The 14,847-nt window shown below is 41.5% G+C and overlaps 1 protein-coding gene across 2 annotated transcripts in view; it reads left to right on the top strand.

Annotated features, from left to right (window-relative positions):
* RASGRF2 (Ras protein specific guanine nucleotide releasing factor 2) overlaps positions 1-14,847 on the top strand; it is a 203,873-nt gene that overhangs the window by 108,088 nt on the left and 80,938 nt on the right. The window contains exons 13-15 of one of the 2 annotated variants that reach the window (XM_031674454.2): positions 2,967-3,049; positions 7,906-8,154; positions 8,788-9,050. In XM_031674454.2, coding sequence (XP_031530314.2) covers positions 2,967-3,049; positions 7,906-8,154; positions 8,788-9,050 — 595 coding nt within the window. Of the gene's footprint in view, positions 1-2,966; positions 3,050-7,905; positions 8,155-8,787; positions 9,177-14,847 lie in introns of both variants that reach the window. The other variant, XM_031674449.2, reaches the window with a different exon arrangement.

The raw sequence follows: 14,847 nt of genomic DNA, 5'->3' as shown, positions 1-14,847 counted from the left end.
ACTTATCGCCTCCATTCTCTCCCTGTCTGTGTGTCTGTCCCCATACAAGCCTTTTCCTTATGCCCCCAAACTCCACACTCATAGTTTCATAAGAACAGGGATAATGTTAATGCATTTTCCCCTTGGAATTAGGAAAATGAATTTAAAGTGGTTTGCCTTACTCATATTTAAAGCTCTTTCATATATTCTTTCTCTGCTACCTGCCCTCATCTTCCCAGCATTTAGCCCAGTATCTGTCACATAGTAAGTTCTTAACAAATGCAGTTGTGAGCTCCTCATTTAATAAAATCCCTAATGGCATATAATCAGTGCATCTTCTTGGTGCTCTTGAGAATCCACAAGATAGACTAGTTTTAGTTAAGCTCTGTGTCGTTCAAGACCTTTGGCCAGGCTTTATCGCTTTAAAACATATTTGCATTTTCCACTGCATTTTCTAATTAAAAATTGCCTAATAGTGATAATCATCTTTGAATGTTACCCTGTTTTTCCTTCTTGATTTTATTCAGTAACTCATCAATTTCTAATATTTCTTTCTCCAAAATGTTTCCCTCCATCCCTGCCTCTTCATTCCCATGGTCTGCCTCAGAGGAGGCATGAATCATTTCATTTATGACTCAGAATATCATTCTGGTGATCTCTCCATTCATTCCTCTCTCTTTTCAGTGACTGCCTCCACGAGGCCAGCTGTAGATCTTGTAACAGAAACAGGCCGCTTAGAAACCTGTAGTGACTTCCCACCTGCCTGCTGGATAAAACCCAAATTCGAGACTCCTGACTCCAGCTGACTTCTGCTGGCCTCTAGCTTACATCTTCTCCGTTTATAAGCTCACATGCCAGCCAGCCTCATCTCTTCCTCCCTCCTGTATGTTTGCACTTAGAAGTGGAATCATTGATGTCTTTTTTTGTCTAGCCCTGATAGAGGGCTCTGCCTGAGAGGTGATGTGGCTGCTTTCAGGCCCAGGAGGTTACCTGCCCACCTACTGGTAGCTTGCCTCACTGGTGGAAACACTGGCTGCATACGACTGGGTACTAACTTAGGATATTACAGTTTCAAGGCTTTGGGAACGAATACCATGTCCAACTTCCAGCTGCTCGAAACAGACACCAACTAGGATAGGAGAAGCAGCATTTATTCAGCCTGAAGAAGAGCAGCCCATACCCACCCTTTTCTGCAGAGTAAAATCTGTTCTGGGAACCACACCAGCCAGGGCAAGATCACGTTCTCTGGGGCCCACCACAGAGTGGTTCATGTGGAATTGTACTCTTCAACCAGTGTTGAGGGGGTTTACAGGAAACAGTTTGGTTAAGACCGTAGTTACTTTAAGGATGTTGTTGAGGACAGTGTTATTCAATGTTTTCTTTTTTTAGGGGAGGGGAATTAGGTTTATTTATTTATTTATTTTTTAATGGAGGCACTGGGGGTTGAACCCAGGACCTCATACACTCTCCCACTGAACTATCCCCTCCCCTCTTCTATTTTCTTTATTAGAACCCATGAGATAATTTCCCTCTGGACTCAGAGTAGGATTAATTGAGTTCCTGTTAATCTGTGAATTTTGTAGCTGATCACATGGCCCCCGTTTGAAAGTTTGGCTGCTCAGTAGCTCAGCTAATTTTGAGGACCACATACAGCAAGTGTTCGGGACTTCTTAACATAAAGCATGTGTGGTGCCTTGATTCCAGGCTTCATCTTATTATTTTCCACCCTTTGTTCAAATCATCTCTGATTTTCTTACTTGACTTTCGTCTTACTATATATGTTATTGTAATCTACCTATAGGAATAAGATATAGTACAAACTCACATATAGGCACATATAATCTAATTTATAGTTAGAGAACCATAATTATTCATACAAAGGATAACTCCAAGTTACAGATGTCTGAGGACATGAATTTCAGGGGGACTTTAAAATATTCCACTTTATTCCCAGAAGTTGAGATCTTCTGTATCTGGTCATTGAAATAATGGTGTAAGACATGAAAAAACAAATTTTTAAGGAAAAACAAGTATGAAAATGGCTGATATGCTAAGTAGAGTGAACAGTCAGGGGACGCCAGTGATCCAAAGTTTCTTATATGCATATTCACTCTTTTATTAGACGTTGGGGTTTAGGATAAACCCTGAGTTCCAATGCTATGTGAAATCACTTGCAGTCAGCTTCTTCACACCATTTAATTACAGTAACCAAAAGTAATTTCTGATTTTAAAAATTGTTTAAATCTTTTTTTCACCTTCTGTTTAATTTAAAGGGTGTGTGTATAATTCAAAATAAATCCTTCTCTAAGACCAAAGCAATTGCAAGGGGAAATTTTAAATGGATAAGGTGTAGCTATAAATAAAGAAGGCAGAAAAAATTAGCCTAAGTTCCTGAGTTTTCTTCTTAGAAAGAAAAGAGAAGATGATGAAGAGAGCTTTATATGTGCCAGAAACAGGAGGATTTATACAATTATACAATTTATCCTCACCAAACCAACATGGTGCCAGTAGAAACTGCTAGAGAAAAATGTGGGAATTTATTGGCAAAAAACACCGAGAAACAAGCACAGAGCTTACTAGTGAGAGAGATGAATTCCATCCAAGGAAGCTACCATTTCTACTCTGCCTGCCCCATACCACTCACTATGGCAGAGAATGAATATAGCAGAGGCAGTCACTGACTGAAGGTATAAACTTCCCAAGTTGTGCTGCCAGAGAATTGTGCTGATGTGTCAGTGGGCTCAGAATCCTTGGGAAACACATTCCAGGAAATTGTAGCCCTTATATCCATCCTGAGGTGCCAGGAGCAGTTTTGGTATTTGGATATTGAATCTGTTAGTCAATGTATATTGTTTATCTGTGTACATGTGTGTGCATATGTGCACAGATGAGAAACAATTGTTTTTGTGGCTGTAAATAATTCTGGGACTCTGTGATCTGCCTAGGTTTCCATGTGAGTTGTAACTGTCTATTTTTTAATTTCACAGTGTGTGGACAACATACGGTGTAATGGTTTAATGACTATAGTGTTTGAAGAAAATTCCAAAGTTACTGTGCCACATATGATTAAGTAAGTGTGATCATCTTTTCCCTTACATTTTTTATCGTCAAATTGGTAGAGAATGTAAAACCCTGAATAAAATATTGCTTCAGTAGGATTCTGCTTCATACTATGAATGTTTGATGGTGAAGTGCTAATTCATGATATGCCATTATAAATAAGACTACCAAAATGATTTTTCAGATTCATAGTTTATTGACACAGCATAGAAAAGTAGTTTTTCGTATTGTTACAAGTGCCTTCCTCAAGACAAAAGCCTATCAAAATTTTCAAGTTCAGTATAAAAAGTTGTGATAGCCAGATGTGTCCAAGGTCAGAGAGTGGACAGCAGATTCTCCTGCTGTCTTCTCAGTCGGTATGAATCGTATGAGTCAGGTTGGGTTGTAGAGGAACATTTAGGTTTTGAAGACACTCAACATGAATTAACTGGCTTTTTCATGGTACCATTTTACCCACCGCCTATATATGGATTTGCCCCAGAGGCTGTTGTCTGGGGCTGGCAACGGGTTCTCTACATGTTTTGTTAACAAAAATAAATCCTATCATTTAATGTGAAAGAAGGTATAAGTTTAAAATGAGAAGTTACATCAATAACTGTGTGCCATAGCTCTCCATATTAATGCTTTTGTCTCTACATTTTTGTTTCCAAATTCAAAATTTGTTTTGGGAGGATTTTGAAGCTGACCAAATTGTTCTCTACTTTCATTTGCAGGCCAAATTCTAAGAATAAAATGTATTTTAAAAAGCAGTCCTGTTATATCTTTCCAAAAGAGTTACATGAATCTAAGAAAATGTTTGTCTTCCATGCCTTTTTATGTGGATTTTTTTTTTTAGGTCTGAGCTGTTTAAGACAAAAAAAATTAACTTTTCTCTTCTGATAGGTGTCAGTTATAATTAGTATTATCCCAATGGTACAAACTTTAAAACTTATTCATTATTGTGTCAGATGAAGGCAGAGTACAATTATACTAGTGCCATAATTACTGCAGAAAATATATAAAAGAATGAAGTATTTAAAATTTCTAGTCAAATTTTAGAATATTTTGGGTAGGGTCATTTTGAAACTCTCAGGCAAAGATTCCTTTCTCATTCAGGTATCGAGGTTTTTAATTGAGCATAGCTTTTTCAGTTAGTTAAAGATTAGTTAAAAATGTATGATGCTAAAATTAAAACCAAGTATGGAATATTAAGTCAAATGTTCACATGATGATTGAATTTTAAAATTCACGTCACTACTAGGTTAGTTCTGTCATTAATTTTTTTTACCATAGTATTCATGTTTTAGTATTCCACAAAATAATATATATTATTTTTATTCACTTTTAAAAGTACTTTCTTAAAGGTTAGACAGCCATGAAAGTCCAGTCTGCTTTAGAATGAGACTGTGTGAATTGGACTTTACAGCCAAGGTATAAGCTCCTAAACCCTAGGGCAGCTGCATGGCCACTATACATACATTTTTTGTTCACTTTAGAAATTAATATATAGATACAAACTTTAGTTCTGTGCCTGACCTAGTTATGGCTGGCACCTGAATGAATCTTCTGTCTTCTATGATAGCAGTTTGACTAATGTCCCTGTCCAACCTCGTTTGTGTAACTACCTCCTGTACAAACCAAAACTTTCCTGCTTTTGGGTGCAAAGAGGTGATACTGTAATGAGTTGGAACCACTCTCCTGAGAGAGCAGAAGCCCGTGTCTTGGGCTGTAAGAATTCTCTTTTGGAGTTAACACATGTTTTGATGTCCAGCCATACTATACTAGATGTATTCCCAAGGCAGAGTTCTACATACTTCATATCTTTCTTACTTCTGTTTTTCCCCTGCCTCATTGAGCCTGGTTCTTCTCAGTCAGAGAACAGAGGAGGAGTTTTCAATCTGTTCCTTCTGATAGTCTCCTTTATGGCCCTCATCTACCCTAAGTTCTGTGTTCTTGCCTCCCTGCGTATCTCCCTGACTATACATGATGAAAAAAAAAAATGTTTTGCAGAGTTAAAAGAAAAAATTACCCTGTCTTAATTGTGTCTTGTTACTGACATGGCATTACTTTGCAGGCACTCACTTCCTTTTAAAATTTACTGATTATAATAGATGATTTGGGCTTGATGTCTCGAGATTGCTTTTTTAAGTATTTACCAAAAAGGAGTTGTTATTGTCATAGGAGGCTGAAGTAATGCATTATATCTTCTTGAAAGTCCCTTAGGAAATAAAGTAATATCTCGTTTTAGTGCAATAAAAGAAAATTAAATAATTTCATAATATTTAATTTCTTTGCTTAAAATGAAAATGTAATCATAATTTTGAAGGACAGCAGTGTAATTAGTTTTAATTTTATGTTGGCAACAATATATTATTTCTTCCTATTATTTGATTAAAGTAATTATAGTCAAAAGATGTAAAGTTCAAAAGTATGGTTAGAATACAAAATCATGACATTTATTAAGTGACTGTATCCCTTTAAGTGATATTTTATATTTTATCTATGTAGGGTAAGGCTTGCTGTCTTTTAATAATAGTGACCCCTGTTTTCTTAGAAAATAGGGACTTTTGGTAGAAAAATCGTGGGAGAAAAAGTGCTTACCTCAGCCATCTTCTAGACAGACTAATTGATTCATAAAAGTTTCTAAGATCTTTTTTCAAATGAGAAAAATTAAGAACCACAAACGTACGGTTGGTTGCAAGTCACATACTAAGTGGACAAATAGCCGTGCTATTTTCAAGAATCTCAAAAGATGCACTTATGTGTTTTCGGGATCAGTATTGTGACTAAAACTAATAGGCCACCCTTGGTCAGTTCCTTGTCACAAGTAAGCTGTTCATTAAAATGCTCTTTCAGCCCCGCAAGTAAAGGACTTCTGCCTGCACTGAGCTTACTTTGGGGTGGAATATTTCCATGAGCAGGCTAAAGAAGCTATTGATTTCTTTTTATCCAAAAGAAAATAAATATATAATTTAAAATCCCTCGAAGTGCTGAAAGGGCTAATTAAGGGCACTCAAACAAGCCGACTGATTCTTAGCAAGCAGCTGCCTCACTGAACATCATTGGCCCTGTAGTGTATCATTTGATCAAGTGGTGAAACTCAGGACTTCATTGACTGCCTGTTCTGAGATGCTGCAGTGAAGGAAGACACGGGGTCTCAGACGGTAATGTGAAGGCTGCAGGCAGTCCTAGCGGAGGCGTGCATTTCTTTGAGCCCCACTGGGACTCACCCTCGGCTTTCAAGCTTTTCATCTACGAACTTGGCGTCTGTGCCTGCCTCTTTTGCCCTTTGTAACAAAGCTGCACTTCTGGCTGGGGGCTCCGAAAACAGCCAAGGATTTTGAGGGCTGCTGTGTGAGTCTTCCTCCCAGTTTGCTTGTCCGCCTGGAAAGGCTGCTGCGGGCTTCCAGTGCAAGGGCCTCAGGGTGACAGGTTGGGGAGCAGCCAGATGGGAGATTTTACAGGATGAGAAGAGCCCAGCTTAGCAGGTGGACAGCTGTTTAGGGGAAATCTCTAGAAAAGGTCACTGCCTATATTACACCTATTACCTTTTTTATGAAGACTTTTTTTTAACACTGCAGAATATTGAAAACATAATGAAAACACAGTCTTTCACACAACTTATGGATTTAACTGTATTCAGAAAATGGATAGCATTCATGCATTAATCAACCAGAAAGCATTCAATTCAAGAAGTTAAGAAAAAGAATGACAAAATCAACTGTAAGAAAGTATAGGAAAGAAATAATTACAATAAGAATGGATATTAATGTATTAAGATATAGAAAAATAGTAGAAATGATCAAGCAAAGATCTGGTTCCAAAGGGAAAAATACTCAATAATATAATCTATTAGTCAGTTTAATCAAGAAAAAAGGGGGAAAGCACAAATGTACAAAATGAGAAGTGAAAAAAAGAAATAACCACAGATAGTAGCAGTGATATCTGTGTCTCTCCCTCCTCCCCACCTCTCTGTTACTTTTTAGGCACACTTCTGATATTCTAATTTAAGGCTATAAGTGATGCCCCTCCTAAGTAGGGCTTTTAGCTTTGATTTCCTAATAAAGCATGAGTGAACCAGAAAAAGAAGTGAAAGGTAGCAGAATATGTTGCCCCAAAAAATGCCAGTTTGCTATATTGATCATTTTGAACTGTTGGTGCTTGAAAAACAGCAAATGCAGAGAGAGGCTTTTTCTGAACTCCTTTTAGGTGCCTAAACACAGATCCTCCAAAAAGAACTCAGTTGTCATAAATCAGCCTCCCAGGAGTTTCATCAACCATGGAAGATTGAGTCTTGTCACAGGAGAGGTTAGACACTGACACCACACCCAGGCACTTTGTCATTAACTGACATGCCTCCTATTGTTCTTCTAAGGTCCATTCATCTTTCCTAAAAACCACTTACTCTCCCCTGAGAGGCCTACTCGCCCCCCGCCTCCTTTTCCCAATTAAGGTGGTATTTAAGCCTGAGTTCTAAGCCACCTCTTTGAGTTTCTCATTTCCCCTGGTTATCTCCCATGTATACACGAGGTATACATGTTAATAAACGTGTTTATTTCTCTCTTGCTAATCTGTCTTATAGTACAGGGTCTCAGCCAAGAACTTAGAAGGGTAGAGGGAGAATTTTTTTCCTCTCTTGCAGAAGGAATACACAGAGTGAAATAAATTATTACCTTCTCCACAATTAATTCTGACCTTCCTAAATTATACTGGCATATTTAATGTTTTACAGCCCTGCTTTGTTGTATGTAATATGTCATATCACATCTTTTATCAAATGCAAGGAGAAGCCCACACACGAGTGGGTATTTATAGATACTGAAATACTCAGGGCCTGAGAGGCAGCTGCGCCCTGGGTTTGTCCTCATGTTCCTGCCTTGTGCATAGGTCTGATGCCCGTCTTCACAAGGACGACACTGACATTTGCTTCAGCAAAACACTCAACTCCTGCAAAGTGCCCCAGATCCGTTACGCCAGCGTGGAGCGCCTCCTGGAGCGGCTGACAGACCTGCGGTTTCTTAGTATCGATTTCCTCAACACCTTTCTGCACACCTATCGGATTTTCACGACGGCAGCCGTGGTTCTGGGGAAACTCTCCGACATATACAAGAGGCCCTTCACCTCCATTCCCGTCAGGTAGGCCTGGGACTAGCCTGTGATGAAAGTGTGGCCCACCTGGTCCCTGGGTCTCCATGCAGATGGGCAGCCCCACCTGCAGGGCTTGCCTTTGAGCTGACCAGGCCCCGCCAGAGGACGGGGTGAGTAGAGGTCACAGGTTGTTCCCAAGGGAAGCAGTTGCAGATCCTGAAGTCTCCACGAGGACTTTGCTTCTCTGAGATTATTTGGAAGCTAACTCTGTTGTTTCGGGGCTTTTCTTTCTTTCCATCTTTTTTTTTTTTTTTTAATTGTGCTTTTCCAGCTTTCATCTGCATAAGCGTCACCTGGGGATCTTGTTAAATTGCCAGTCTTATTAAATTCAGTGGGTCTGAAGCAGAGCCGGAGTTCTGCATTTCTAACAAGGTCCCAGAGATACCAGTGTTACTTGTCTTTGGACAAGGGATAGCAGGGGATTAGACAAAGCCTCAACAGTGTCTGTGTTCCTTTGGCAAGTATGTGGTATACACGCAGCATTTAAACGTAGGCAAATCCAGCAATAGAAATGCGATTTTATCGTGGCCTTTTAATGTAGGGAGCATGTTCTTGAATGGCATCAGGGGAATCATTTTCACTTGGCTACAATCTGTTAATAGCTTTTGCCCTTATGTTTAGGTCATTGGAATTGTTTTTTGCTACCAGCCAGAACAACAGAGGCGAACACTTGGTGGATGGCAAATCTCCACGCCTGTGTCGCAAATTCTCCTCCCCACCACCGCTGGCTGTATCCAGAACGTCCTCCCCAGTGAGGGCCAGAAAGCTGTCCTTGACTTCTCCCTTGAACTCAAGGATAGGCGCGTTGGACCTGACCACCTCCTCAGCGTCCAGCAGTCCCACCACCACCCACAGCCCTGCTGCATCCCCGCCGCCACACACTGGTAAAGTACCGTTGGATCTTAGCAGAGGCCTTTCTTCTCCAGAACAAAGCCCGGGATCTGTAGAAGAGCATGTAGATAACCCCCGCGTGGATCTGTGTAACAAGCTAAAACGAAGTATTCAAAGAGGTATTTTCCAGCTGCCACACCTCACATTTGCTGGCCCCTTGCTCCCCCACCATTCCTTCTGGAACCCTAGTTCCCTTTCTCTCCAACTTCCCCCCTTCTGTGTAGAAAGTAGAATGAGTATGATGGCTGGTTAGAAGAGAAAATGCCTGTAGTTCCCTTTAGCCTTTGTGGAACAAGAGCAAGTTTAGCTGTCCTGATGCCTCCTGTACTAAAAGGCTAATTGCAGTCAGTTGTCTGCGTAATAATGGTGTCATCTAAATAATTATCACTGGAAAGTTCTTTGAGGAATTTGGTTAAGGCTGGTTAGCTAAAGGGCCTAGCACGATATGTGGCATCAGGGTAGGCTGTGGGCACCCTCATCCATGACTCTGAGCCCAGAGCTTTCCCTCCAGGGTCTCCCTTGTGCACCTGTAATTTCCAGCCTCCCCTGACTACGGATGCCCTAGCCCGGAAGCATTAAGATGACTTCTTCAGTTTAGTTTCCAAGGCAACACTTTATATTACAACAGAGATATAGAGAGAAAAATAAAGTCTGAGACAATGTTCATTGCCCATGACACAACCAAAATGATTTTTAAAAATGTGGATTAGATCATCTGGTTTCCTGATTAGATTCTCTGATGACTTCCCATTGCACTCAGAATAAAGTACATCCTTCCTCCCAAGGCTTTCAGGTCCTATGAGACTTGCATCCTGTCTCTGTTTCACCCCTGCTTCTGCCATGCTCCCTCATCTGCTAGGCTACACTCACACTGATTTCCTTTTTTGTGTCTCAGAAGCACTTCTGTCATTTCTGCCTCAGGGCCTTTGCACTTGTTCTTCCCTCTACCTTGACAGTCTTTCCCCATGTAAGCTCATGAGATCAGCAACCTTGTGTGTCTTATGTACCTCTGTACCTTCAGTGTTTTGGCCAGTGCCTGGCAGGTAGAAATTTTTGGTTAAATGAATGAATGAAGTAAAACACTCAGTGAACTAATGTGGGTGGGGGGTGTCTTGTGGCACATTGCCCTCCCCTCCTCGGGTTGGTACAACGTAGGGGTTAGAGGAGGTGATCTCCTTCCTTTATAATCCAGTGTTTCTGTGATGAAAATAAAGTTTTCACAGCCAAATTAGCAAATAGCTTTTTTTTACTACGTAATAACTGATTTATTTACTGATAACCTAATAAAAATTGGGTGATAAGTCAGACAAGGTGTCCAGATTTTAAGGATAGCTCAGATGGAAGCATAGATCCTTGCTTTTCTACCTGCTTGAAGCTCCTATGTACTTTCTAGTTCAGCTCATTTAAATATGCTTCCTGAGTGAAGTACTGAATAGAATTTTAACTGGAGTGGTTGTCATCAACAAAGGTAGCACCCTTTTAAACAAGAAATTCTTTAAATTGACAAGTGAGCAACGAAGGAGGATGAAAGGGCGAAGATAATTAAAAAGTCATTGGAACAACAAGCTTCAGCAGGATCATGATGGGTTCTTCTCAGGAATAATGAGGCGATGCACAACTGACAAGCGCATCTGGGGTCTGAGCCGGTGCCAGTGCTTGGGAATCTCCACGGAGGGAGGGAGTGATGTTGGGGGCCTTATCTCAAACCTCCCCTCCAGGGCAGAGTGGCGTGGGAGGTACAGGAACTTCCCAGAATATGGAAGGTTCTTTCCCCTCCTTTATTGGATTGTGTTGAATAGGAGAGGAGAGATCTGGAGATAGGTCTGAATTTTCATGTTATTTTGAGCTAGGAGAGCTTTGGGAATAAGCGTGTTAGTGTCAGACATTTGTGGTTCAGAGGCTTTGGTTTGATTGCCTGTGGGGCTGGGATGAGAACACGGTAAGGTTTATTTAGGAGTCATTGTGTGACCGCTCTGTCTGTGGGCTGCTGTGCTACAGGGTCTGTAGTGGTACGTGAGACGGTGCCCTGGCTCCTCATATGTAGTTATGTGGAGAAGGGAGTCAAAACATGGTTTTAAGGGCAGATGGCCAAAGAGATACAGACGGAGTGCTCAGGAAGGTGGAAAGCAGGGCAAATGTGTTCAGTTGAGCAGAATCAGGAAGTGTCATTGCCGTGAGCCAAAGAGAAAGGATAGTGGATTGGACGGAGGACACAGTCAAACTTATGGGCAAGAGAACCTGTGAGGAAAGGGTTAGTGGTCACCCCCGTGGGGAAAGCCATTTCTGAGCCCAGGAAGCATCAGTGCTTTTGGAGGGACAGCTTTTGTCCAGCTTTGACTCTATGTGCAGTTCTGCCGAGCAGACCCAGAGTAGAATCAGTCCTCCTAGGATTTTCTAGAATCTAGTCAACTTTTTAAAAAACTCTCCTAAAAAATTCTCCTCTTCCTCCTCCTTCTTTTGGGCCATCTTAGCCATTTTTAACTGTACAGTTCAGTACTGTTAAGTGTATTCACATTGTTGTGCAACACATCTTTAGAACGTTTTTCTCTCGCAAAACTGAAACTCTCTACCCATTGAGCAACTCCCCATTTCTCCCTCCCCTGAGCCCTTGGCAGTCACCATCTTCTTACTGTTTCTATGAGTTTGATGACTTTATATACCTCATATAAATGAAATCATACAGTATTTGCTTTTTTGTGGTTGGCTTATTTCACGTAACAGTATGTCCTCAAGGTTCATCCGTGTTGTAACATGTACCAGGATTTTCTTCTTTTTTAAGGCTGAACAATATTCTATTGTATGTATAGTCCATATTTTCTTTATCCATGCCTCTGTCAATGGACGTTCAGGTTGTTTCCATCTCTTGGCTATTGTGAATAATTCTGCAGTGTTCATGTGTTCACAGATACCTCGTCAAGATCCTGCTTTCTTTTGCATATATACCTAGCAGTGAGACTGCCAAATCATATGGTAATTCTATTTTTAATTTTTTGAGGAAACTCTGCACTGTTTGGCTACACCATTTTACATTCCCACCAACAGTGTACAGGGTTCCAATTTCTCTGCATCCTTGCCAACACTTAGTATTTTCTATTCTTTTGATAGTGGCCATCCTAATGGGTGTGAGGTGAGATTCTTTCTCCTTTTTTTTGCAGTTTCCCAGAGATTGCATTGTAATTTGGCTAAGGCCTAGTAGGATAGATATTAACTTTTTTCTTTAATAGAGAAAGAACTTTTAAAAATTTCTTCTGCTTTATAGACTGGGTACATGTTGTAGTCCTAAAGGTCTTCAGTCAAGCCACCCATTACCTGTGATAATTAATTCCTGCCCTTTAACTTGTTACACATGGATCGTTCCATGGTGGTCACCAAGTTCCCTCGCTCTGGTCTTCAAAGCCCAAGCCCCGAGTGCATAGTGATGGTCCGAGGCTGTGTCATAATGTCTGTTTGTCCTGCTGTCTATGATAGAGGTGTGACCACTGGTAGCAATCAGTAGGTTTTTTCCAGAAGCAATAGGCTGGAAGACGGTTAGACTCGGGGAGACTAAGGTAAATGAGAAAGAAGTGCATCAAGCTCCCAGGGAAGGACACTGACCAAGGCTGCAAAGGCCTGTCAGCGCAGTGTTGGGCAGAGGTGGAATCACTGTGGGCACAGCTGGCAGCAGCTGGAGGGCTTGTCACGTGGCAGCTCAGATCGTGTATGACCAGGGCCCAGCAGATGGAGAGGGCCCGTGAATAACAGGGTGAGAGAAATAGAATCTTTCTCACGTTAGAGAGAGAGCTAAAGTTGAGGACTTAATGCCTCTGTTTCTCACTGAATTGCCCCCAAACAAATGGTTTGCAGTTGAATATTCATGGGTTAGTTTATCCACATGGTCTGTGGGTTAGAAATGTGATTTTGGAGTTCCTGGGTTGAGGTTAAATGCAGAGCTCCTCTCACCATAGGTGATGTGGAAGTCCCAGGATTGTGTCCATGTGTGGCCGATGGCACCTGCTGAAGCCCATCAGAGCCAGCCTCAACTCCAGAAATGCCAGCTCCTCAGCACCTGGTGTTTCTTAGTTACATCCACCCACTGACACGTCCCCCACTTCTCTCTCATTTTGACCATGATTGACCCACCCCAAATCTTTCCATTACCCATTTTGTTTCCGGCCACTTCTTTGCACCTTGATTTCTTTTCTGTTTTTGTAACTGTCTTCTGATTATTTTTAATGTATTTACTTCCCATTTTGTTCCTTAAAGTATTTAAGGTGATAATTCAAAGAGGCACATGGTCTGCTGGATTAAAAATAAAATAGATGAAATCAGGCAATGGAGAAAAATTGTATGAGGCCAAGGGTATGGTTAGTGAACCAGTGAATACTGTGTGGTCCTCTGCAGTTCCTAGAGTTGCTCTGATTTTGATTCTGAATGTAATCAATTACATGATTCATACTGAAAGCTAAGAATAGATTGGTGTGCAGACACATCTTTTCCTGCTGTGAGACTTGAGAATAATTTGTCCTGTGGATACTCATAAAGGAAACACTTAGAATTAATACTGGGGTCTAGGGAGCTCTTTGGCATTTTTCTGAAAAGATGAAACAAAAGAATTCGGACTTAGTTTTTCTTTTTCTTTTGCACTGGTATGTAGGCGATATTGATCATGAATAGTCCTAGGAAAGTCACGATGAAGCACTTTACCTCAGTGTCAGCCTGACAAGTTCAGTGTGTGTGTGTGTGTGTGTGTGCGCGCGCGCTCGCACCAAGAGTGCTGCTGTGTTAACTTTGCTGTCTAGTCTTGAAATTCCGATTGGCAGAGAAGAGGGAAACAATGATCTGTCTTTAATTTGAAAGATGTTTGTGTGTGCTTTGCATAATGCTGACACTTCAGACAGTTGGCAAACTTGAATAAGAAGCCTGCGCCAGGAGTTGATACATTTTCTGCTTTTCACTTCAGGTGGCAGCTCCACAAACCTCATTGCCCAATACCAGCTTCGCCTTTAGGTCCAACTGGCTCCGTGGGTCTCTCCCACTGCTGTCCAGCTAGATAGTTTCAGGGTACCCCCTTTGATATACGCTAGTCACCTTTGTCAATTTTTATTGTCATTGTAATTATAATGCCAGCTTTGAACTATTTCCTGGCAAGAGAACTTCTAATGACATGAGGAGAAAGAAGAGAAAGGAAATATCTATCAAGATGAGCAAGCCTGTGAACTTCTGAGGGAAAAGACAGTGCTGTTTATTTCACCCCACCTAGTCCCTAGATATGCTCCAGCCTTACCCAACATTCATTAGTGCCCCTCTTTCTTCCTGCCAGGATGTCCCCACCTTCTACTAGCCTGGATTCTTCTATAAAGCACAAATACCAGCCCAGCTCACATTCAGACTCTACCCAATGATGAGAGCTCAACAAAAAATCAAATCGGTGGCAGTGGAGAGCCCCAGGGCGGCTCCCTGTATCTGAGTCCCCTTCCCAATCGGCGTTCACTTGGGCCGTGGCTGTGTGACCCAGCCAGAGCACTGCCACCCCACCCGCATCCCCAGTATCTGTTTCTGCGTTCTTAGTTTGAAAATTGCCTGCCTGTGGGCTGAAAGTGCTCCCAAGTTTAGCATTTGTTTTGAGCCCACATCGGCCCACTCATTTTGCAGGCAAAGCTGTTTGCATGGAACTTGATTGAAAGTGAACCTACCAGAAAGCAGCACTTCACGGCCTCTCTTCTCTGCAAGTGCCCGTTTGCTGATAGTGTTCATCTGCACCCTCCTGTCTTTCAGGGGCCGTCCGGGGCCTGTCCAGCTCTCTCACTGGGA

The sequence above is a fragment of the Vicugna pacos genome, chromosome 3, assembly GCF_048564905.1.
Source record: "Vicugna pacos chromosome 3, VicPac4, whole genome shotgun sequence".
In the NCBI taxonomy this organism is placed as follows: Eukaryota; Metazoa; Chordata; class Mammalia; order Artiodactyla; family Camelidae; genus Vicugna; species Vicugna pacos.
The sequence above is the reverse complement of the archived record's forward strand: the minus strand, read 5'-3'. Positions and strand labels throughout refer to the sequence as shown.